Source organism: Kogia breviceps, chromosome 10 (genome assembly GCF_026419965.1).
Source record: "Kogia breviceps isolate mKogBre1 chromosome 10, mKogBre1 haplotype 1, whole genome shotgun sequence".
Lineage (NCBI taxonomy): Eukaryota > Metazoa > Chordata > Mammalia > Artiodactyla > Physeteridae > Kogia > Kogia breviceps.
The window spans coordinates 3,941,773-3,967,768 of NC_081319.1; the positions used below are offsets into that span (position 1 = coordinate 3,941,773).

A 25,996-nucleotide genomic window follows, 5' to 3' on the forward strand; every position below is an offset into this window, starting at 1 on the left:
CCACAATGAGAGTGTCATCCCAAGATCAGGGACCCAGAGTTTCATCAGTGATGGGGCCTTCTGGAGTCCGTGTTATTTTAAATACCAGTAGCATTAGTCCCCAGGCCCGTGGGTGGGAAGAGAGAAGGGCAAGGAGGCAGAGGGCAAAGTGCCACCTGACAGGTCTTGGGAGCTCGAGGCCCTCATTAGGAGGCCCCTCATACTTGCTCACCCTAGGAATAGATCACTCGCTCCCCCTTACTTCCTGGGCTGTTTATGCAAGTCCTTTCATAGAAGCATTAGCCCCACGCTGGAGGAAAATGAGTAGTTGCCTTTGATGATTCCTTTAGTAGGTGCCAACCCCCTGGACATTACAAGGCGCTTCGTGGAGGCCAGCCAGCTTCTCCACCTGCCAAGGAGATGGCTCTCGACTGCCTCATCGGCACCGTCGGGAGAAGTGGTTGCAGTGTCGGTCAGATGGGGAAAGGTGGGTCCCTGAGCTTCAGCTCTTAGGCGAAAGGCTAGACCGTACCACCAAGAGTGCAGTGGAAAGGTCAAGTCCCCAGCTTAAACGTTTGACGTTTCCAAGAGTTGAGGTGGATGTGAAGCAACAGGTATTCTCGAACACTGCAGGTGAATGTGTATATCGGTGCAAGTCCTGTGGAGAACAGCTTGGTGGTGTCTGCAAGGTGGGAGATGCTCTAGCATCTTACAACCCAGCAGTTTCTCTGCTGGGTTGTTCTCTAGAGCTGTGATTCTCAAACTCTGCAATGAAGGACCACTTTGTAAAATTTGCAGTCTCTTGTGGATCACCCCTCTGAAAAACATGATAACGTCACAACAACGTCAAATTGTTAAGCAACATCGAGTTGTTACATAGTCTTCTAAATGCGTATTCCCGGTTTTTGTACTCAGCTGCTCGTGGTCTGGTGTGGGTTCATAGGCCACGCTTGAGAGTTGTAGTGCCCTAGACAAACGCACACACACGTGCAAGAAGTCATAGCAGAAAGTTTACTGTAGAATTGTTTGGGATGGAAAAAAATGGAAACGACCTAAATGTCCATCAACAGGAGAAAAATAAATTATAGTCTATCTAGATGATGGAACATAATGAGAAGTGAAAATGAATCAAGCACCGAAACACACATATCAACATAGATAAACTAAAAAAATTGTGTTGAGCAAAAAAAAAAAAAAAAGTTATAGAAGGATACATTTGGTATAATACTATTTAAAGTTTAAAATAACAAAATTATAACATTGCTTATAGTACATTATACAAAGTACAAGTACAAGAGCTGAATGGGAATAACAGATGCAGAGTTAGAGGAAGTGATCTCTGCTAGCAGGAGGGGGAACATCTGGGATCTGGAAGACAGCAGTTCAGTCATATGTGTACTGTTGTATCTCTTAAGCTTGGTGGGTGTATAGGTGTTCATTGTGAATGCCTGAAGGTCCTCACTGTATATAGGTGTTCATTGTGAATGCCTGAAGGTCCTCACTGTTAGGAGGCCTCATGCGAATCATAAAAAGTTTACATCCCATAACCATTTGCCCTAACCTATAAAACCCATCCTTTTTAGTGTCTGTCCCTGTCCTCTGAATGTGTGTCAGGCTTCCCTTGGTGGTCAGAGGTTAAACACCTGATGAGAATGTACATACATACACAGGGGAAATAAATTGCCTAGTAAAATTGCAGTGCTTGGGGAAAAAAATGTGGGATTTCGTGAAGTCAATGAAAATGATGCTGGAGAGCTTCTGGGTGCCCACACGGAGCCACTCATTAGGGATGAGGAGGAGCAAAACTAGTTCACTGCTGAGGACAGGAGAGTCATCTAGGGTGACTACTCCATGGAGAAAGGACGACTTGGTTATCAAAGGGTTAACAGTAAAAATTTGGATATTTTTGAAAAAGGCAGACATGAAGGGACTCATGTTTTATTGCTGTCATACAGCCATTCAGGAGAAAAGGAAAATCACACCACCTGAAAAAAACAGTCATATCTATTTCTTATAAGAATTAGCATATGCTTACGATATCAATGGATTTTTGTTAAATACAAGATAGAGAAGGTTATTTTGACAAACTTTGGTTTCCTTTTCTAACATAAAGCCCCAATCAAGCATCCTCCCACTGTTTACCATGAAGTGGGTGGGGGTCTCTCTGTTTTAAAGGCAGGTACTCTGCCCGTTGTGTTCAGAATCAGCTGTGCTCTGGTAACACAGGTCCTCTGATTATGCTCTAGTTCGTTGTCAGCAGGCAGGGAGTTTTGCGCCCTGCACTCCATACAGGGCTCAGAGCTCCACCTCATTTGGGGCGCAGCTGCCTGATGGTCTGTTGTGTGGGTAGGCGAGTCCATGGGAGGGGTCCTGGTAGCCCCAGCCCAACCGCCCCACCCTCAGACCTGCAAGCGGTGCTCTCCTTCCTGAACATTAGGTCCCTTCACCTTGAAAAGGAAGTCGTTGTCCCCGTTAGCGCTCCACCTCGCAAGGTGTTTAAGCATCTTGGAAGGTCATAGGCTTTCACCTGTGATGCAGTGGCTTCCTGCAGCTCTCGGGGCTTGTGGTTAACCTAGTGAAGGAGACTTTGCAGAGAGCGTCTCGGTGATGGGTTTGTCTGGCTGCATCGGCAGAGCGCTGGGCAAGCCTCTCCTCCATCACACTCCTCAGGAAATCGCTCTTACTTGTTGGCACATCTACTCCTGATGTGCCTCCCTTTAAACAAGCCAAGAGTTTGAAAAGAAAATCTAGATAACAAAATATAAATGAAGGAGCGATCCATTTCTTTTGGAAAAGCATTCACCTTAGAAGGACTTGAATTAGATAGGTTTCTCAGGGCTTTAAAAAGAAGATTCAAACTCTCGTTGATCTGTTTTGCATGAATTTTGCTTTTCTGAACCATCTAACTGCTGAAGTAGAGCCAAGTTGTTACTGAGTCTGGAGTGGTGTTCCTTGCAAGCTGTAACCAGAATATACCCATTGCTAAGGTAGTATTTCTTCAGTAATAAAATTACTTCCTGTCTTTTTCCCTGTCCAATACCTACTAGTCCTGGCTTGTCTGGAAAGAAAACTGGACTGTTCCTTGATTTTTAGTTGATGGCAACATTATTAAATAAAACAACAAAAAAGAAAACAGATAATCTTGCCATTTTTATGTGCTAACTATTTTTTCACGTTTGCAGTTCCCTTTGTGGTTCCTCCCTCTGGGTGTGTGTGTGTGTGTATTTTTTTTTTCCCCTAAGAATACTGCACTTTTTCTATTTTTCAGTTTCCTTTACTTAACAGATACAGTCTTTTCCAACATGGCTATACACCTTTCACAATTGTCATTCTGAGTGAGTGTAGAGTCCTTCTAACGTTCACGTTCCATAATTAACTGAATGCTTAGGTTTCCAGGTTTCTTGTTATTAGTATAATACACATTGTAATACACAGCTTCCTGCACATTGCTTCTTATCACTGTTGTGTTGGTTATTAAGATTAATCTCCCGGCAGAGAGATTATTGGGCAGAGGGTCTCAATATGTATATAGTTCTTGCTAAATATTGCTTGATGAATTTTCTCTACACCAGCAGGATTGACTGGTTTCATTCCATCTTTCCCAACATTGGCTATTATTAGTTCTTTTCATGTGGTCCTAGCTTCCGCCAGTGAAGGTGATTGTTTATGAGCTTGCATCATGCAGTGTGCAGTCTCTGGGTATAGTTTTTGTCTACTTAGGAGGTCAGGTTTGCCATTTTCTTGATGAATTTGAATGAGCCGTGATGAATTGCTTGACATTTCCTAACAGTTTTATGCCCAACTAGTGAAATGACTGTATTTGGGGGGGAGAATAAGCAAATGATTTGATGAGGTTTATAGAAGAATGATCAAGATTTTCCACAAGTAAAGGGGTGCTAAATTTGAATTCTTACGTGGTCAGGTATCGAGTGATTTTACACAAGACAATGTGATTCTGCAAGAGACTAATCTATTGTGGAAGAAAAATCTGATCTCTGTGGCTTGGGTAAGGGGGAGCAGATTACTCTCACTTGCCTTCTAGCTAGCCCAGTGTTTATTCTCTTGACCTAGTGCAGCAGTTATATCTGCATTTATCCGTAGAGTAACGTCACCTGTGGTTGCTTTCTCTTCCTTGCTCCCTGCTCTGGTGTCATTTCATTCTTGAATTTTATTTCATTTATTTATTTCGTACACAGCAGGTTCTTATTAGTTATCTATTTTATACATATTAGTGTAAATATGTCAGTCACAATCTCCCAATTCATCCCACCACCACCCCACTCATTCTTGGGAGATATTGAGGGCTGGGAAGGGGCGACACCGTAGAGGAGAACTTTAAAGATTTCTCTTAACTACTCTGAGCCTTCTCCAGCATTAAAAAATCTTCTTCTTCCAGAAATTGGTTGTTTTGTAACAACAGGGCACTTTAGAATATCTGGTCTACCATACAACTAGGACAAAAACTTCGTTATTATATTTTTGATTTAAAAATTAAAATAAAAAAATTGAAAGCAGAATCCCATCTGTTCCACTCCAGATTCCTCCACAAACATCCCAGCCGTGCGAGTGAACTCGCCTTACCAGCTTGTCTACGACTCCTCTACTGGCTGTCTGAGCTTTTCCCTCTCAACCGGAAGGGAAGTCAAGAAGAAAACAGGTAATAGTGATTCCCAGAAAGACCGTTTGACCTATCTTTGGTGGTGGGGGTGGGATGGGGAGGGGGATAGAGGATATCCTGTGTAGGTTGATGAGATGATTTGATTTGGTTTTCTGATAGGAAGGATATATAGCTGCCCTGGCTGGAGACCCAGCAGCTGTTGACAGATTCTGTCCCATAAAAGGTGACAAATCTCAACCCAGTCACTCCACTTTGCAGTCTCATCGTTTGAATGTTTACAAGCGCTCCATTTCTGTTAATGCGGTTCCTCTCACCTGGGGCAACACCCCTAGCAAACCCACGTCTTCTGCCTCCTATGTTATCACATACTCACCCCCTCTTCTCAGAGAGAGACCTGTGTTAGCCATACTCACCCAGCAAGTGGGGGAACCAGTACCTGAACGGATGTATTCGGATACCAAGCCTAACCGTGTGTCCCCAGCTGGGTCAGTTTATGTGGGCAGAAAACAGACATAGAGGCCATTCCTATTCTGTTGCAGGAAACACAGAGCAGAAGGAAAGGCTTAAAGGAAAGAACTGGTGGCAGGTGAGACCAAACAGGGTAGCAGTGACTGTGCGGCCCGAGCTTGGAGGAGAGATGAGTTGGGGCTGGAGAGGGCAGAGAAGGAACTTTCTCTCGTGGAACTTCCAGGGCCCCCCAGGCTGTGGTGGTAGAGTGGTGGGGTAGGGGAGGGACTGTTTTCGCAAAGTGGTGGTGGGCGAATCCACAGAAGTTTGGGATGCTGAAAGACTGTCCAGTGATTCCCACAGACACTGGAGGTAAGGCTAGAAGTTGAGAAGCTTGGCTTTATATTCCTGAGCCCACCTCGGATTGCTATGAGATTTGCCTTCTTCCAGGCCTCACTCTCCATATCAGGTTGATCCTGTAGCCTTTCAGTCAGTGAACAAATGTTTGTTGAACAGTTGCTAGTTGTTAGTCACTGTTCTGAGTGCTGTGGGTACACATGTGGATTCTAAGACAAGGAACACCTTCCCTGATGGAGGTGACATCCTCAGACTCTTGTTTCCCCTGTTCCTTTACCTCTCATGACACATTTTCTGTCACTGTGAACATCACTTCCAGCAGCCCCCTTTGTATGCTCCTGGTTTATCACATCTCCTCCTGAGCTGGCCCTAAGTCAATGCAGTCACTTTGAGGGGAAACAGTACCCTCAGGACACCCAGTGATTTCATGATTTTTTTCTTCCTAATGACCTCGGGGTGATGCCTTGAGTAAGGTTGTTCCAAAACAAAAGTTACATGTGTTTGTTGGTCTCTTTGTCTACGTGGCTGTTTTCCTCTGCCACCTGAGGATGTGATTACGCCATGACGTTGCATCATTCTCACTAGGATGTTCAACGCTGCTGCATTTCTTATAGGTTCCTGATATTGTTTAGAAATTATTCTCACACAGGCATGCTAGGATGGGTGGTTAACCTTCCCTAATAGTTTATAAGTAACCGTGTGTCTTAGCTTGCCCAGGGAAGTCCCAGTTTATGCTGTTGTCCTGGCATAACTATTAATTATACCCACTTTCACTCCAAAGTACCCTAGCTTAAAGAACCTATTGTAGAGTTGTTGTGGTTTTAAGTCACTTTGGGTTTGGGACCTCTGCTCTCTGTTCCATGTACACGTGCTGTCACGCCTTGCCAGCTGGCCCCCTTTGCAGTTCTAGGGTCATGCAGACTTGGAGCAGACAGGCTCCAGGAGTTGGACCTACTCCCTGAGCAGACAACAGCTATTTCTGGAGCACAGCCCAACTTTACAGGCAAAGAATTGAGAGAAATCTGTCAACAGTGGTTCCTGGTTGTCACACTTGGGGACCCGGAGCAACTAGGGGCAGGCCAGAAAGGGATGCTCAGGCCAGCAGATGTTCCAGGAGGTCAGCCAGCAGGTAGCTGGGCCTCAGGGTCAAGCCTCTGGTCTCATGGCTGGAGGAGTCAGGAAAGGGACCAGGAACCACTCAAGGTGACAGATACCAGACATGGTACCCAGGCACCAACCAGAAACCTCAACTTGGCTGACAGTGAGAAAGACTCCATTCTGAGGCCTTCAGGGCTCAGCTGGAGCCTAAGCAATGCCCCTGGCCTGAAGACTCATTTTATTTTTGAGTCCAAGGTGAAGATGAGCCTGCATATATCAAGGGAGAGCATGGGGCTCCAGCTGAGTAGGCAGCAGAGGCTCAGAAGCAGGCAGGACCTGAATAGATGCTTCTGGAAATTCAGCCATGGATGATCACCTCCACAATTTTATGTGATCATATCCTCATACCACCTAAGACTTGCCATGGGGGATAACTGTGAAAATAACGGAAATAAGCACAAAACATTGCCACCACAGATTTGAGCAGGCAGAAGAAAGAATCAGCTTGAAGACAGGACAATGGAAATTATTGAGTCTGAAGAACAGAAAGAAAAAAGATTGAAGAAAAATGAACAGAGCCTAAGGGAACTGTGGGACACCATCAAGTGGCATAGGCATGTGGGAGTTCCAGAAGAGGAAGAGAGATCAAAAGAGGCAGAGAGAGGGCTTCCCTGGTGGTGCAGTGGTTGAGAGTCCGCCTGCCGATGCAGGGGACGCGGGTTCGTGCCCCGGTCCGGGAAGATCCCACGTGCCGCGGAGCGGCTGGGCCCGTGAGCCATGGCCGCTGAGCCTGCGCGTCCGGAGCCTGTGATCCGCAACGGGAGAGGCCCACGTACCGCAAAAAAAAAAAAAAAAAAAAAAAAAAAAAAAAAAAAAAAAAGAGGCAGAGAGAATATTTAAAGAAATAATGGCTAAACGTCAGAGAAGCTCAGCAGACTCCCAGAAAGATGAACTTAGAGAAACCCACACCAAGACACACGAATCATCAAACTTTCAAAAGACAAAGACAAAAACAGAATCTTGAAAGTAGTAAGAGAGAAGTGAATCCTCACATACAGTGAATTTTAATAAGATCATTAGCAGGTTTCTCATCAGAATTTGGAGGATACAAGGTACAGAGCAAATATATTCAAGATGCTTAGAGAAAAAGCCTGTCAGCTAAGAATCAATCCCGAATTCAGTAAAACTGTGCTTCAAAACTGAGCAAGACATTAAGACATAGAAAACCTGAGGCAGTTCATTCATGACAACTAAATCTGTGCTGCAGGAAGTGCTCAAGGGAGTCCTACAAGGTGAAATGAAAGGACACTAGACAGAACCACAAAGCTATATGGAGAAATAAAGACCTCAATAAAGGTAATACATAGGCAATAATAAAAGCTAGTATTATTGTAACAGCAGTTTGTAACTGCACTTTTTGTTTTTCTACATGATTTAAGAGACTAATATATTTAAAGAAAATATTAGTGTAAAAGCCAGTTAACTATGGTTTGTAGCTCCAAATCTTAGTTTCTACATAATTTGAAAGATTAATGCATTTAAAAGAATTGTTAATTTATGTTTTGGGACATACGATATGAAGAGACGTAATTTTTAGGACATTAACAACTGACAGTGATGGGGATGATGCTGTAAAGGAGGAGCGTTTTTGTACGTTATTGAAGTTAAGCTGGTAAAATTCAAAGCAGAGTCTTATAACCTTAGGATGTTAAATGTAATCCCCATGGTAACCACAAAGAAAATAACTACAACATACAGAAAAGGAAACGAGAAATTTTAAAATTTCATTACAAAAATGAAAACAAATGAAGACTAATGCAGGATATGAAGAACAAAAAGCTCTAATAAGGCATATAGAAAATAAAAAACACAGTAACAGAAGCAAGTCCCTCCTTATCAGTAATTCCTTCAAATGTCAATTGGTTAAATTTTCTAATCAAAAGACAGAGATTGGGAGAATGAATAGAAACTCATGATGCAACTCTACGCTATAAGAGACTCACTTGAGATCCAGAGACACAAGTGGGTTTGAATGTGAAAATATGGAAAAAGATATTCCATGCAAATAGTAAACAAAGGAGAGCAGGGGTGACTATACTAATATCAGATAAAATAGACTTTAAATTTTAAAAGATTACAAGAGACAAAGAAGGACATTCTATAATAATAAAATTTCAATACAGTAAGAAGATACAACAGTTATAAACATTTATGCACCTAATGACAGGCCGTCAAAATATATGAAGCAAAACCTGACCAGTTGAAAACAAGTAGTTCTACAGTAATAATGGGAGACATCAATAACCCACTCACAATAATGGATAGAATAACAGACAGAAGTAAGAAAATAAAAAACAACACAATAAATCAACTAGATCTAACAGACACATGCAGGACACAAACAAAACAACAAAAACAGTGCACATTCTTTTCAAGTATACATGGACATTTCTAGCATAGGTCATATGTTAGGCCACAAATTAAGTCTCAGTAGATTAAAAGAAATAGATTTCATTAAAAGTATCTTATCTAACCACAATGGGATGAAGTTAGAAATCTATAACAGAAGGAAAACTGGAACGTTTACAAAATTGTGGAAATTAAATAACACACACTTAATGAATGGATCAAAGAAGAAACTACAAGGAAAACTAGAAAATACTAGAGACAAATGAAAATGAAAACAGCATACCAAAACTTATGGGGTACAATGAAAGCAATGCTAAGGGGAAAATTTATAGCTATTAATGCTTATATATTAAAAGGCAAGAAAGATCTCAAGTAAACAACCTAACTTTACAACTTAAGGAACTTTATTAAACTAAACCCAAAGCTAGAGAAGGAAGGAAGTAAAGGTTAGGGCAGAGATAAACTAAATAGAGAATATAAAAACAGCAGAAAATCAATGAAACCAAAAGTTGATTCTTCAGAAAGATCAACACAATTAACAAATCTTTAACTAGATGGACTAAGAAAAAAAGAAAGGAGACTCAAATTCCTAAAATCAGAATTGAAAATGGGACACAACTACTGATTCTACAGAAATAAAAGGGATTATCAGAGAGTACTATGAACAACTAACTGTATGCCAACAAATTGGATAACCTACATGAAGTGGACAGATTCCTAAAACACAAAACCTACTTAGACGAAATCATGAAGAAATAGAAAATTTGAACTATACCTATAAATAGTAAGAGATTGAAGCAGTTATCAAAAATCTCCCAACAAAGAGATACGGGAGCATATGTATATGTATAACTGATTCATTTTGTTGTAAAGCAGAAACTAACACACCATTGTAAAGCAATTATGCCCCAATAAAGATGTTAAAAAAAAAATCTCCAGCAAAGAAAATCCCTGGACCTGATAACTTCAATGATGAATTCTACCAAACATTTTTTTTTTTTTTTTTTTTTGGTGGTACGCTGGCCTCTCACCGCTGCGGCCTCCCCCGCTGCAGAGCACAGGCTCCGGATGCGCAGGCCCAGTGGCCATGGCTCACGGGCCCAGCCGCCCCGCGGCACGTGGGATCCTCCTGGACCGGGGCACGAACCTGCATCCCCTGCATCGGCAGGCGGACTCCCAACCACTGCGCCACCAGGGAAGCCCTCTACCAAACATTTAAAGAAGAATTAATGCCAATCGTTCTAAAATTTTTCCCCAAAAGTGAAGAGGGAACACTTCCCAACTCATTCTGTGAAGCCAATATTGCCCTGATGTTGGAGCCAAAGGCACTAGAAGAAGACTACAGACCAATATACCTGATGAACATTGATGCAAAAATCCTTAGCAAAATATTAGCAAACAGAATTTGGCAGCATAATAAAAGGATTATGCAACATGACACTAAACAGGATTTATTCCTGGAATGCAAGCATGGTTCAACATATAAAACTCAATCATTGGAACTTCTCTGGTGGTCCAGTGGTTGACTCGGTGCTGCCAGTGCAGGGGGCCCTGGTTTGAACCCTGTTCAGGGAACTAGATCCCACATGCCTCAATTAAAAGATGCCACTTGCCACAACTAAAAGATCCCGCATGCCGCAATGAAGATCCCGAGTGCCACAACTAAGACCTGGCACAGCCAAATAAATACATAATTTAAAAAATTGAAAAGAAAGATTTGGTCTGTACCTATAATGGAATATTATATAGCCTTAAAAAGGAAGGGAATTCTGCAATATGTTATAACATGGGTGAAACATGAGGACATTATGCTACATGAAACAAACCATTCATAAAAAAGACAAATACTGTATGATTCCACTTATAGGAGGTACTTAGAGCAGTCAAAATCATAAAGATAGAAAGTAGATTGGCAGTTGCCAGGGGCTGGGGGTAGGGGAGAATGGGGGGTTATTGTTACAGAGTTTCAATTTTATAAGATAAAAAGCGTTATGGGAATAGATGGTGATAACGGTTGCACAGCACTGTGAATGTATTTAATACCACTGAACTTGCCTCTTAAAAATTAAGTTGGTAAATTTTTGTTATATGTATTTTACCACAAACACACACAAAAACCCCCAAAACATCACAGTCTGAGTCTCAGTTGATACCCTCTGCCCTCTGCCGAAGGCTGAGATAAGCCAGCATCAGAGAAGTGTTGAAGCCATTGAGATGGAATTGGGACTTTTTGTCGTAAGTCAGAAGTGTCACAAGGGAATCCCTTCTGCGTCCACCACAGCCATGTGTGCGCTCTCTCCAGCCAGGACCAGGCCGCACTTGGGGAAACGTGGCTGGATTCCTCCCGCTGCATGAGTGTTCCTGACACACGCTTGGTTGACCCACAGAGCGCTGCCTCTGTTTCATAAGTGACCCGCTGGGGATTCTTGTCCCGGGAAGCATGAATGACTCCCACAGTTATTTTGATTCTCAAGGGATGCAGTGCTCCTGCTCTCCCCACCCCCCCGCCCCAGGTGAACATGATGTCTTGAGAACCCATCTTCTAAAACCCTCCCTAACCTCTTCATGTCCAACTGCAGGCAAACCCCCAAATTTGGAAGAAGTAGTCTTGACCTCCCCACGACGAGGAGCGGGAACCTCTGCCTCTGAGGTTATCGAGTTCAGCGACCCCTGCCCTGAAGCCCGGGAGAAGCTGCAGGAGATGTGTCGCCTTATGTGAGCACCTTAGTGGTTGAGGGTGTATGGGAGAGGAGGGCATGGCCTGTGTGTACCTGGAGGGTGATCACGACATGTCGGCTGCCCAGTGCCCCCAGCCACAGTGACAGGGTGATAGTTGTCCCTCACACACACGTCCCTCGTCCTTCCACATTCACAGTCCTTTTCAGTCCTACTATGACCTTATGAGAAAGGCAGGTTTATGCCCGTTTTACAGATGAGGAAACTGAGGTACCCCAAGCACATGGTAAGGCATTGTCTGAGGTCCCACAGCTCAGTGGGCCTGTCCCAGGGCAATGTTCTTTGCCTTCTCACCGGTGAGACCCCTTTGCATGGCTTCTTAAAGTTTACACACCCTTACAGTTGAGAATGTTTATTTCTTGACATAATTTGTCAGGTGTTCTCTTAGAAAAAAAGGGACAGCTTTCAGAAAACACTGACATGGGTGATTAATGGTATTTATGATTTTGTGGGTCCCACAAGTCCTAGCAAGTGAATCTGCATTTCTCCAAAGGCCCAGACCATGGGCCATAAAGGATTTCAAACCGAGTCACATCTAAGCATATATGTGTCCTGGGACTCCCAGGCCACTGTCACTGCAGCTGTAGAATATGCGTAGAGGGCAGCCAGCCAATTTGCTCCTTACTGTGACATTCCAGAAGGAAGCTGTCTTCCTTTGTAAGCTCAGGTTTGGGAGGTGATCAAAGCTTCCAGCTCTTCCACCCCATTCCATATGCAGCTCCACTCCATGGGTCCCCACCCCTGTGCAAAAGGTGGAAATCAGTCCAGGGCTGGTCTCAAAGGGGTATGGGGACCTTCCCAGTCCTTCCTAAAAACATTACCTATAAGGATGAGGGATTGGGGTAGGGACAGATGCTTTGGGGACAGGGAAATGGAATGGGAGTCTTGGGAGCTGGGCAGGGGCTGTAGAGAGCCTGGTGAGTGAGAGGCAAGTGGCTAGAAAATATGCTGGTCTCCTTCCCTGCAGAGAAGCCGAAAGGGTCTCGTGGAAAGGGAGGAATGTCTTCTACCCCATGATCTTACGCAACTACAGGGCAAAGATGCCCCCTCATCTACTGTCAACCCCCGAAGGGGATGCTCAGACCCCAAGCTCCTGCCATCCGCACCCTCCAGGTGCCCAGACTTCCCCTCCCACCCCTCACCAGCCTCCCGCCCATCATCTTCACTTGGGCCCGCATTCTCAGGAGTGGAAGGCACCCAAGAAGGCCATCAGGTTGCATTACACCTTCTACGATGGGTCCTCCTTCATTTAGTATCCTTTTATTTGGTGCTTCCCTTTCTCCCCAGCAGCTCAGCCCAGAGAACTCCAGGCTTTGACAAAGCCAGAGTGTTCCCTTTGGCTTTTCATTGGGTCAGAGAAGTCTGGTGACGGGTCCTCTGGGATATTAAGAGTTTGTCCAGGTCAGAGAAGAAGTACCAACAGTCAAGCCTCAAGTTCAGTCCTGATCAACCAGGACGTACTGAACCTGACTATCTGTGATCATGTGTCAGTGCGGGCCGGGGGTACAGCAGCAGTCCCTGCCTTCGAGGCTCTCCCAGGTGGGAGGAGGTTGGAGATATAGAACAGAACAATTCATCTCTAGCCGAGAGGTGATAGGAGACCCTCCATCCTGGGGCAGCGGGGGGGGGGGGGTGTCTTTGTCCTTCTGTCCCAGGGTCAGTGGGTAAGCCCTGTGGTTCTTGCTTACTTTGTCGCCAAGATCCATATATTTGGAGTCTAACCCGCATCGCAGGTACCCCGCCTGGCACATGCTCGGGTTGCTCTGCAGCTGAGGTCGGTCGGTATTCATGAGAATACGGGCAGCCGGCTCCCACCTCGGGGGGTGTGAGTGGCACAAGGGACACACTTTCTCGTTGAGAATCTGGTGAAAAGCTATAGACCCTCTTCCCAGAAATATGAACTGACACACATGCGTGTAAAACATTTCCTGTGATCGAAGGGGGTCAGCAGACCTTCAGAGCTTGTCCATGGACCAAGAACCCTAGACTGAGGAAACATGCAGGGTAAAGGCTGAGAGTTAGGCATATTTTAGCATGAATGGAGTCAGATTGCCTTCTTCACTCACAGATGTTTATCGAGTATTATATGCAATGATTAATGGAATGGAGTGAATGGACCACTTTACCTTAGAGGGAGGTGGCTCTCTGAGCTGTCTCAACAGGCGGCCCAGCAGGCCTTCCTGGCCATGGCCCCCCTCGCTTCCTTTGGCCTCCTCTCCACTGAACTGGAAATTCAGAATTGCAGTGCCTGTCAAAGGAGTCCTATGGTTTCTCTGACCATAAATGAGTGCATTCATTACCCTCTGCTCAGCCCTGCTTCCAGGGCACCTTGTGCATTGAACTCAGCACACGCCTTCCCAGGCAGCTGCTGCTCACAGGGGTCATGGGGCTCCCTCTCCCCACTTTTCTTACTCCACGCTGCATTGAATGGGACCATCGCTGTGAACTCGTGACGCTGTGTCCGTGAATTAGGTTGCTATTGGCAGAACCAGAGAGGGGTGGACAAGTGTAGATCAGCGGATCAAGGTACTGCAGCCCAGCCTGCTGGGATCCATGTTCCCTCCCCTGCCACACACTCCCAAGAACCCCCTGCTGGGACCACCCCAGGCCCCAGGCCATCGATGCTGGGCGCTTGACTCAGACCCCAGTGATCTTGGTCATTAATGTATTTCCTCTGTGGGAGTCCCACGAGGCCTGGATTCTAGACCCAGTTCTTCTTGGTGAGCCTGCCCAAGCCATTCCATCTCTCTGGGCCTCACTTCTCTCCATTATAAGGTGAGAAAGTTGGACCCAGTGATCTTGAAGGACAGCATCTGTGCTACTGTGATCAAATGGGCAAAACACACATGCAGGTGTTGGATCCCTCTGGAGTAGAGAAAATGTTTGGGAGACACTTCCCTCCCTCATGGGTTCCACAGAACCCTGGACTCGGCAGCTACTTCTGTCTTCACGGAGACTGCCGGGCAAAACTCTCAGGTAGAAGTGATGTGTCTGCCCTTGGATTGCCAGAAAGCTCCAAGCCCCAGTGGGTTTGCATTGGTCAGTGTCGGACCCCAGAACCATCCCGGCATCCCTTTCATTTGGGCTGTCAGCATCTCCTTGTCTCTCTCTCCTTGATGGCTGAGCCTCCTGTCAAACTTCCCTCAAGTCCCTTTTTCATACAAAGATACAGACTCACCACATTAAAAGCAAACCATAATCACCATGTGCCCAGTACTGTGCTAAGTGCTGTTCCTTTAGGGATTTGTTGAGTACTCAGAACTGCTGTGTGAGGTGCACGTTTTCGTTAATATGTAAAATGCACATAACATTTACCATTTTAAGCATTTTGAAGTGTACAATTCAGCGGCTTTCATAGTGTTGTACACCACTATCTAGTTTCCAGCACTTTTTCATCACCTCAGAAGGAAACCCTGTACTTATTAAGCAGTCACTCCCCATTTCCCCTCCCCCACAGCCCCTGGCAACTGCTCATCTGCTTTCTGTCTCTATGCGTTTCCCTATTACAGACATTGCATATAAATGGAGTCACGCAGTATGTGGCCTTTTTATCTGGCTTCTTTCACTTAGCATAATGTTTTAGAGGTTCTTCCGTGTTGTAGTATGCATCAGTTCTCCCAGTTCCCCGACCAGGGACTGAACCCCAGCCCTTGGCAGTGGGAGCACAGAGTCCTAACCACTGGACCTCCAGGGAATTCCCTCCTTTTGTATTTTTGATTGGGGTGAAATTCACATGACATAAAGTCAATCCTTTTTTTTTTTTTGTACGCGGACCTCTCACTGTTGCGGCCTCTCGCGTTTCGGAGCACAGGCTCCGGATGCACAGGCTCAGCGGCCATGGCTCACGGGCCCAGCCGCTCCGCGGCATGTGGGATCTTCCCGGACTGGGGCACGAAGCCGCGCCCCCTGCATCGGCAGGCGGACTCTCAACCACTGCGCCACCAGGGAAGCCCAAAGTCAATACTTTTAATGTGTACAATTTAGTGGCATTTAGCATATTTTACAGTGTTGTGCAACCAACTCCTCTATTGAGTTCACCCCCAAAAGAAAACCCTATACCCATTAATTGGTCACTCCTCATTTCCGCCTACCCCCAGGGGCAACCACCAATCTGTTTTTATGTCTCTATGGATTTGCCTACTCTGGACATCTCACATAAATGGAATCTTACAGTATGTGGCCTTTTATGCCTGGCTTCCTTCACTTAACATAATGTTTTCAAGATTCATACATGTTGTAGCATGTGTCAGAATTTCCTTCCTTTTTGTGGCTGACTAATATTCTGTTGTATGGATATACCACTTTTTAAAATCTCTTCTTTCATTTATGGACATTCGATTGCTCCCACCATTTGGCTAGTGTGAATAATGCTGCTATGAACATTCTTGGAGAAGTTTTTATTTGCACACTGTTTTCATTTCTTTTCAGTCTATACCTAGGAGTGGAATTACTGGGTCATATGATAATTCTATATTTAACTTATTAACTTATTATGAAAACATTCAGAATGTTTTCCAAAGTGGCTGCACCATTTTACATTCCCACCAGCGATGTGTGAGCGTTTCAATTTCCCCGCATCCTTGACTATACTTGATATTATCCAGTTTTTAAATTCCAGCCATTCTAGTGGGTGTGAAGTGATATCTTGTCATGGTTTTGACTTGCATTTCCCTAATAGCTAATGACTAGGAGCATTTTCATGTGCCTTCTTTGTATAATCTTCTTTGTAGAAATGTGTATTCAAGTCCTTTGCCCATTTTTTGATTAAGTTGTGAGAGTTCTTTTTATATTGTGGATACTAGGCCCTTATCAGATATATGATTTGCATATTTTTTTCTGTGCTGTGAGGTGTGTTTTCATACTCTTGATAGCATCTTTTGATATACAAAAGATTTAAATTTTGATGAAGTCCAGTTTTTCTATATTTTGGATTTTATATCTAAGAAACTATTCCTTATTCCTCTGTTTTCGTCTAAGAGCTTTATAGTTATAGCTCTTATGTCTAGATCTCTGATCCATTTTTCAGTTGATCTTTGCATATGGTATGAGTAAGAGTCCAACTTCGTTCTTTTGCATGTGGTTCCCGTTTGTCCCAGCACTATTTTTTGAAGAGACTGTTCTTTCCCTCATTGAATGGTCTTGTCGCCCTTGTTGAAAATCAATTGACCATAGATATATGGGCTTATTTTTGGACTTTCAATTCTGTTCTGTTGATATATATGTCTATTATGCCAGTACTACACTGTTTTATTATCACTTTGTAGTAAGTGTTGAAATCAGTAAGTGTGGGTCCTTCATCTTTATTCTTTTCTTCAAGATTATTTTGGTTATTTGGGTACCCTTGCAATTCTGTACGAATTTTAGGATCAAGTTTTCCATTGCTGCAAAAAAGATTGATGGGATTGATAGGGATTGCATTGTATTGGGTTGGCCAAAAAGACCCTAAGATGTTACAGAAAAACCCAAACAAACTTTTTGGCCAACCCAGTATCTGTAGATCACTGTGGGGAGCATTGCCATTAATGATATTAATTCTTCCAATCCATGAACACTGGGAACAAATGATCTGAAATGCTATATGAGCAACAACTACAATAGAAAAGCAGTAAACAAAAGGAAATGATACCATTTACAATAACACTGAAAAGGATAAAATACTTTGGAATAAATTTAACTAAAGAGGTGTAAAACTAGTACACTGAAAACTACAAAATATTACTGAAGTAGAGAGGACTGAAATGAATGGAAAGACATCCCATGTTCATGAAGGACAAATTATTTCTATGTGTTGATGATGTATCCTGCAACTTTGCTTTGCATGTTTCTAGAAATTGGTCCTTTTCAACTAGGTTACCTAACTGGTAGAGGTACAGATCTTCATAAAATTCTCTTATGATCTTTTTTCATTTCTGTAAGGTCAGTAGTAATGTCTCCACTTTCATTTCTGATTTTAGGAATTTGAGTCTTCCTTTTTTTTTTTTTTCCCCCCTCAGTCAGTGTACCTAAAGTTTTGTTAATTTTACAGATCTTTTCAAAGAACCAGTTTTGGGTTTTGTCGGTTCTCTCTATTGTTTTTTCTGTTCTCTGTTTTGTTTTTCTTTTCTCTAATCTTTATTATTTCCTTCCTCTGGTAGCTTTAGTTTTACTTTACTGTTCTTTTTATAGTTCATTACGATAGAAGGTTGGGTTATTGAATTGAGATCTTTCTTCTCCTTTACTATGAATATTTAAAAAATTTTCTTGGAGTGTAGTTGATTTACAATGTTCTTAGTTTCTGCTGTACAGCAAAGTGAATCATGTATACATATATCCACTCTCAGTTTTTTAAATTTTTATTCTTTTTATCTTTTTTTAAATTGAAGTATTGTTGATTTACTATGTCCACTCTTTTTCAGGTTCTTTTCCCATATAGGTCACTACAGAGTATTGAGAAGAATTCCCTGTGCTATACAGTAGGTCTTTATTAGTTATCTATTTTTTATATAGTAGTGTGTATATGTCAATCCCAATCTACCAGTTTATCCCTCCCCCCTGCTTCCCCCCTAGTAAAATAAGTTTGTTTTCTACATCTGTGACTCTATTTCTATCTTGTAAATAAGTTCATTTGTACCATTTTTTTAGAGTCCACATATAAGTGATATCATATATTTGTCTTTCTCTGACTTACTTCACTCAGTATGCCATTCTCTAGGCTGTATAAACAAATGAAATAATGCCATTTACAGCAACATGGATTGGGCCTAGAGACTGTCATACTGTGAATATTTATAGCTATAAATTCCTCTCTGAGTACTGCTTTCACCTGATCCCATAAGTTTTGTTATTGTGTGGTTTTGTTTTCATTTATCTCAGAGTATTTTTCTGATTTCCCTTGTGATTTATTCTCTATCCATTAGTTGTTTAAAAGTGTGTGCTTAATTTCCACCTGTCTGTGAATTTTCTAAATTTTCTTTTGCCAGTGATTTCTAGTTTCATTCTGTTGTCAGAGAATATATTCTTTATGGTTCCAGTCTTTTGAAATTTATTGAGACTTGTTTTGTGGCCTAACATACTGTGTAAACCAGAGAACAATCCATGTGAACTTGAGAAGAATGTGTATTCTCCTGTTGTCAAGTGGAATGTTCTGTATATGCCTGGTAGGTCTAGTTGGTTTATACTATTGTTCAAGTCCTCTGTTTCTTTATTGATTTTCTGTCTAGTTTTTCTAGCCATTATTGCAAGTAAGGTAGTGAAGTCTCTCTTATTATAGAACTATTTCTTCCTCTAATTCTGTGCATTTTTGCTTTATATATTTTAGGTTTCTGTTGTTAGGTGTTTATACGTCTATAGTTGTTATATCTTCTTGAGGTATTGGCCCTTTTCTCAATACATAATGTCCTTCTTTGTCTCTTGTAAAAATTTTTACTAAAGTCTATTTTGTCTGATAACAATATAGCCACCTTTCTTTTGGTTACTATTTGCATGGAATATCCTTTTCCATCATTTCACTTTCAACCTAGTTGTGTCTTAGCATCTAAAGTGAGTCTCTTGTAGATAGCATATAGTTGAGTAATATGTTTTGTATTGTTTTTATCCATTTGGCAGATCTCTGCCTTTGGAGAGTTTAATCCATTTATATTTAAAGTAATTGATGATATGGGAGGACTGAATTCTGCCATTTTGCTGTTTGTTTTCTTTCTTTTTCATGGAAAGGCATTTTATTTTTATTTATTTATGGGGGCTGCATTGGGTCTTTGTTGTTGTGCATGGGCTTTCTCTAGTTGTGGCAAGCAGGGGCTACTCTTTGTTGCAGTGCATGGGCTTCTTATTGTGGTGGCTTCTCTTGTTGCGGAGCACAGGCTCTACGCACACGGGCTTCAGTAGTTGTGGCCTGTGGGATCAGTAGTTGTGGCTTGCGGGCTCTAGAGCGCAGGCTCAGCAGTTGTGGCACCTCGGCTTAGTTGCTCTGCAGTGTGTGGGATCTTCCTGGACCAGGGATCAAACCCATATCCACTGCATTGGCAGGTGGATTCTTTTTTTTTTTTTTTTTTTTGTGGTTCATGGGCCTCTCACTGTTGCAGCCTCTCCCATTGTGGAGCACAGGCTCCAGACGCGCAGGCTCAGCGGCCGTGGCTCACAGGCCTAGCCACTCCACGGTATGTGGGATCTTCCTGGACCGGGGCACAAACCCATGTCCCCTGCATCGGCAGGCAGACTCTCAACCACTGCACCACCAGGGAATCCCGGCAGGTGGATTCTTAACCACTGCACCACCTGGGTAGTCCCAAGGCATTTTATTTTAAATACAGCAGTGTGTACATGTCAATCCCAAACTCCCAGTCTATCCCTCCTCCTACCCTTCTCCCCAGTAACCATAAGTTCCTTCTCTAAGTCTGTGAGTCTATTTCTGTTTTGTAAATAAGTTCATTTCTTTCATTTTTTTCTTTTTGGATACAGCATATAAGTGATATTATATGATATTTGTCTTTCCCTGTCCTACTTATTTCACTTGGTATGATAATCTCTAGGTCCATCCATGTTGCTGCAAATGACATTATTTCATTCTTTTTAATGGCTGAGTAATATTCCATTGTATATATGTACCACATCTTTATCCATTCATCTGTCAGTGGACATTTAGGTTGCTTCCATGTCTTGGCTATTGTAAACAGTGCTGCAGTGAACGTTGGGGTGCGTGTATCCTTTCAAACCATGTTTTTCTCTCGGTATATGTCCAAGAGTGAGATTGCTGTATTATATGGTAGCTCTCTGATTTCCTTTTCTCCACACTTCCTAGTTATTTTCTTATTGGTTCCCCTGGTATAATGGATTGAATAATGTCTAACAAAAACTTATGTTTACCTGGAACCTCAGGATATGACCATATTTAGAAATAGGGTCTTTGCAGATATAATTATTAAGATGCAGTTATATTGGATTAGAATGAGCCCTAATCCACTGGTGTCCTTATAAGAAGAGAAAACAGACACACACAGAGGGAAGAACACCATGTGATGACTGAGATAGAGTTTAGAATGATGCATCTATAAACCAAGGAATGCTAAAGATTCTTGGTAACCACTAGGAAAATAGGAAGAGGCAAGGAAGTGTTCTTCTCCAGAGCCTCCAAGAATATGGCCCTGTCAGCACCTTGATTTCAGACTTCTAGACTCCATACTGTGAGAGAATAAATTTCTGCTGTTCAAGTCACCCAGTTTGTGGTACTTAGTTGCAGCAGCCTGAAGAAACTAATTACATTTGACAACATATTAGTTTGAGTTAAGACCAACTTAGCCTCAATAGCATGTAAGACTCTGCTTGTGTACAGTTCCATTCCTCCTCCTTTATTTTGTTGTTAACAGAAATTAACTCTTTATATATACATTGCCATTAATATAGATTTACAAGTATTGTTTTATGCATTTTTTCAAATCATATAGGAAAAAAGGAATTATAAACAAAATAATAATATAATACTGAATTTTATATTTACTTATGTAGTTACCTCCTGGTGTTCTTTTTTCCTTTGTCTTTGAGTTACTGTCAAGTGTTTTTTCATTTCAACCTTAAGGAATCCTTTTAGCATTGTTTGTAGGGAAGGTGTACTAGTGGTGAACTCTCTCAGCTTTAGTTTATCTGGAAAAATCTCAATTTCTCCTTCATTTTTTTTTTTTTTTTTTTTTTTTTTTGTGGTATGCGGGCCTCTCGCTGTTGCGGCCTCTCCCGTTGCGGAGCACAGGCTCCGGACGCGCAGGCTCAGCGGCCATGGCTCACGGGCCCAGCCGCTCCGCGGCATGTGGGATCTTCCCGGACCGGGGCACGAACCCGTATCCCCTGCAACGGCAGGCGGATTCTCAACCACTGCGCCACCAGGGAAGCCCTCTCCTTCATTTTTGAAGAATAGTTTTACTCAATAGAGAAGCCTTGGTTGACAGCTTTTTTTTTTTTTTTTCTGGCTTTTAAAATATTTCATCCCAGTGCCTCTGGCCTTCTTGGTTTCTGATGAGAACTTGGCCACTAATCTTATTAAGGATCCCTTGTACATGACAAGTCTCTTCTTTTGCTGCTTTCAAGATTCTTTCTTTGTCTTTTTGCAGTTTGATAATAATGTGGCTGTCTTTGAATTTATCCTACTTGCAGTTTGTTGATCTTCCTGAATGTATAGAGTCCTATCTTTCATAAAAATTGGGGAGTTTTCAACCATTATTTCTTTCTGCCCCCTCACTTCTTCTGGGACTCCTGTTATGCATATATTGCTCTACTTGGTAGTATCCCACAGGTCTCCTATGTTCTGTTTATTTTTCTTCATTCTTTTTTCTTTTTGCTCCTCAGGCTGCATAATTTCAATTGTTCTGTCTTCAAGTTCACTGATTTTTTTCTTATACTGCTCCAGCATGCTGCTAAATCCATCTAATGAATTTTATTTATGTTTTGGTTTATTTATTTATTTGTTTATTTTTAAATTTAAAAAATTGAAGTATAGTTGATTTACAATGTTGTGTTAGTTTTAGGTATATAGCACAGTGATTCAGTTATATGTGTATGTATATATATTATTTTTCAGATTCTTTTCCATTATAGGCTATTATAAAATATTGAACATAGTTCCCTGTGCTATACAGTAGGTCCTTGTTGGTTATCTATTTTATGTATAGGAGTGTGTATATATTAATCCCAAACTCCTAATTTATCCCTCCCCTCACTTTTTCCCCTTTAGAAAACCATTTGTTTTCTATGTCTGTGGGTCTATTTCTGTTTTGTAAATAAGTTCATTTTTTTAGGGTTCCACATATAAGCAATATCATATGATATTTGTCTTTGTCTCTGACTTACTCACTTGTTTATGTATGTGTATGTATATAACACATTTTCTTTATCCATTCATCTGTTGCTGGACGTGTAGGTTGCTTCCATGTCGTGGCTATTGTAAATAGTGCTGCAGTGAACATTGGGATGCATGTATCTTTTTGAATTATAGTTTTCTCTGGATATATGCCCAGGAGTGGGATTGTAGGATCACTGAAATTCTTCCTGTCTGGGGCACTTCTGAAATTCCTGCAAAAAAGATAGTAGCTGCCCACACCATATCTGTTTTAGTCAGGACCAGTGCTCCTTGCAGCCTTCTTAGTAGGAAATGAACAGGGAGACATTGTCTACTCTTCTAGGTTGGTAAGAAGGGGAAGCGGCCTAACAGCATTAGAAATATCTCTGGCCTCAGAGTTCCGATACTGGCTCTGCCACTTCCTGTGGTGTGATGTAAGGCAGATCATTTCTCTGTACCTTGGATTCCTCATCTGTTGGGTGAATAACTTACCCGGGTTTGTCTAGGACTTTCCTGGTTTTATCACTGAAAGTCCTGCATCCCAGGAAACCCCTTACATGCAGGGAAACCCTACTCATCTGTGAGATGAAGGTAATAGTACCTACCACAGGATGGTTGTGAGGAGTAGAAAGAGGATACAGGGAAGCACCCAGGGCATGGTTGGCTCCATGGTCATTTAGTTGTTACTTATGCAAAGTGTGGAAGACTGGGAATGATGTACCAAACAGCTAAAACACTGACATGTAGACTTGCTTTCCATGAGGCACCTAAGAGCAGAACTCTGAGAGTTTTCTGTTAGTTCTACTTAACAATTTCTGCCAGCTATCCCTCCGGAAACATCGCCGTGTGTCAGATCCCCACATGCTGCAGAGGGAGAGCCATCACCTGCCTCTTTAATGACACACCCAGCTTCTCCTTCCTGGCCATGTTCAATGCTGAAGGCCAGGGCTGCGTTCACTACAACCTGAAGCCCTGGTGAGTCCGTTGGGGGAATCTTGGCCCCATGGAGGTATCTCTGAGGGTGACAAAGTGGGGCACTGAGGTGCAAAGTAGGAGCCCCTGGGAAAAAGATGGACCAGGCAGTGTCCAGAGGTCTAGGAAGACGGTGTGGCAGGGCCAAAGCAGTGCCTGTAGGGACATAGATGCTTTGAGGCCCTTACTTGCTGGATTCATGTCATAGCCAATGAGAAGGGACATTCCCCAAGTTGTACTCCACTTGTTCCCCCCAGAGCACTAAGATCTTCACTATTAGCTAGATTCATGGAAGAATTCTTTAGGGGAGAGAAGTGTTTTATACTAGGAAGCAGTGAAGGAGAGGCCATGGGTAGCTCATATTCTTGGTAGCCAAATGTTGATTTTGTCTGATTTTCCTAAGTAACTGTTCTAGGAGGGATTGACTTACTTTCATGTGACGTCCGTTTCCCGTTTTGGTGCCTGAGATCTTATATGCTTAGGCTCCTGGGCTATGGACACATGTTCCATTTCTCTCCCCCTTGGGTTTGGCCTGAGCTTCCACCATCTCCGTCAGATCTGACCTTCCCAGTAGCATCAACAGGTGTGAAGGGACATCAGACCATGTTAGGTGGGGTAAGTAGGGCCACCTGCAAGAGTCCACAGTTCCTCCAGCTGGGGCATTGTCTCAGAGCCCTGCCTGCCTATAGCCTGTAGTGATGGGGGCTTCCTTCTGGGGCCTGGAGGAAGCTCCTCATTTATGCATCTCTCCTAGCTGCCCATACGTCTTGGTGTTGGATGAGGAAGGTGGGACCACCAGCGATTACAAGGGCTATGTAGTCCACAAGTGGAGCTGGACCTCCAAGACGGAGACTTTGCTCTCCCTGGAATACAAGGTAGGGGTGGGCAGCAGAGGTGGGGCTTGCCACTGGGCTGCCCAGCATTAAGAGCCAGAGGGCTACCTGTATGACAGGAGCCCTAGCCTCAAGGAGCTTGTAATATCAGAGGTTTCCACGTTGATGGGCAGTGGTCCAGTGCTGGCTGAAGTGAACTTTTCACCAGCCTACAGCAACTGTTGGCTGCTGTACTGACCTTTCTTGGTAATATGCTTCCTGTTTTATTTTTATTATTAATGATATTATATTTTAGAGTTAAAATGTCCTTTATTTTAGGAAATAACTGTTACAGTAGTTGATAGTTTTATTTATTTATTTTTTATTTATTTATTTATTTTTTTTGTGTGTGTGTGGTATGCGGGCCTCTCACTGTTGTGGCCTCTCCCATTGCGGAGCACAGGCTCTGGACGCACTGGCTCAGTGGCCACGGCTCACGGCCCCAGCCGCTCCGTGGCATGTGGGATCTTGACGGACCGGGGCACGAACCTGTGTCCCCTGCATTGGCAGGCGGATTCTCAACCACTGCGCCACCAGGGAAGCCCCGATAGTTTTATTTTTAATGCCTGTGTGTAGCAATAAGAAAAGTAATTCTGTGTTAGTCTCCCCAGTTTTTGTTTTTATAGTTTTACTATCTGTGAAACAAAAATATCTGAGAGGTAAAGGAAGCTGATAGACACAAATCCTTTTTTCATTCATTTGGTTGTTCAGCTATTCATCAGAGAGTTATTAAATAATAAATGTTTAATTACTAATATTAAATAATAACTTAATACATTTAATATACTAATAAAGCAATTAAGTGTGCTTGTCACTTTACCTATGGCAGAGTTTCTCATCCCTGGAACTACTGACATTTTGAGATGGATAATCCTTTTAATAACTGTGCATTGTAGGATATTTACCAGTATCTCCCTAGATGCCAGGAGTACCCCCTCTCCTAGTTGTGGCAACCAAAAATATCTCCAGACAGTGCCAAATGTCTTTGGGGGGCAAAAATCACCCATTGTTGAAAATCACCAGTCTAGGGGATAGAAAGATAGAGCATACCCCTCAAGGAACTCAGAAATCTAGGGGAATAAGAATATGTGGTAGAAAAGTATAAGGGCTGTGAGAGAAGGACAGGCTCATAGGGTTGGGATTCAGAGAAAGATCACGGAACATAGAATCCACCCAAGGTAAGAGTTACAGACAGAAGCACTGTTAGAGTTCATGGTAAGGCTCAAGCATCCTGTCTCATGCCCTTCCTGTTCATCCTCTTTGTTGACCACTGGATTCTCATTCTTATATCTTGATTTCTGTAGACCATACCTCTGCTCAGAAACATTCAATTCCTTGAACATGTCTCACCCTTCCTACCCCACTGGCCTGAAATATAATACATCTTCTCTCTCTGCCAATCCAAATTTTCCCTCCTTCAAAGCCCTACTCAGACTTCCTGTCCTCATGGCGCTCCAGTCCACACCGATTTCTCTCCTCTCCCAGTGCCCACTGTCTGGATTAAAAAGTAATCCAGACTGAAATGACAAATTTCAGTCATTGTACAATTAGTCACGTAATGAAGAGGTTCACAGTTGTGGCTGCATATCAGAATCACCCATGGGACTTTAACAAAAATATAGATCCCAGGCACAACCCTAGAGAGATTGTGATTCAGTTGGTCTGTCATGGGTTCTGGATTTTGTAGTTTTCACAAGTCTTTCTATT

At 42.8% G+C, this 25,996-nt stretch overlaps 1 protein-coding gene across 1 annotated transcript in view; it reads left to right on the plus strand.

The window, feature by feature from the left end:
• Positions 1-25,996, plus strand: part of C10H3orf20 (chromosome 10 C3orf20 homolog) — an 89,566-nt gene that overhangs the window by 10,845 nt on the left and 52,725 nt on the right. Inside the window, 7 exon segments of the mRNA XM_067043370.1 lie at positions 330-386; positions 389-466; positions 4,517-4,636; positions 11,488-11,623; positions 12,612-12,896; positions 23,268-23,420; positions 24,172-24,292. Of these exon segments, the coding sequence (XP_066899471.1) occupies positions 330-386; positions 389-466; positions 4,517-4,636; positions 11,488-11,623; positions 12,612-12,896; positions 23,268-23,420; positions 24,172-24,292 (950 nt within the window).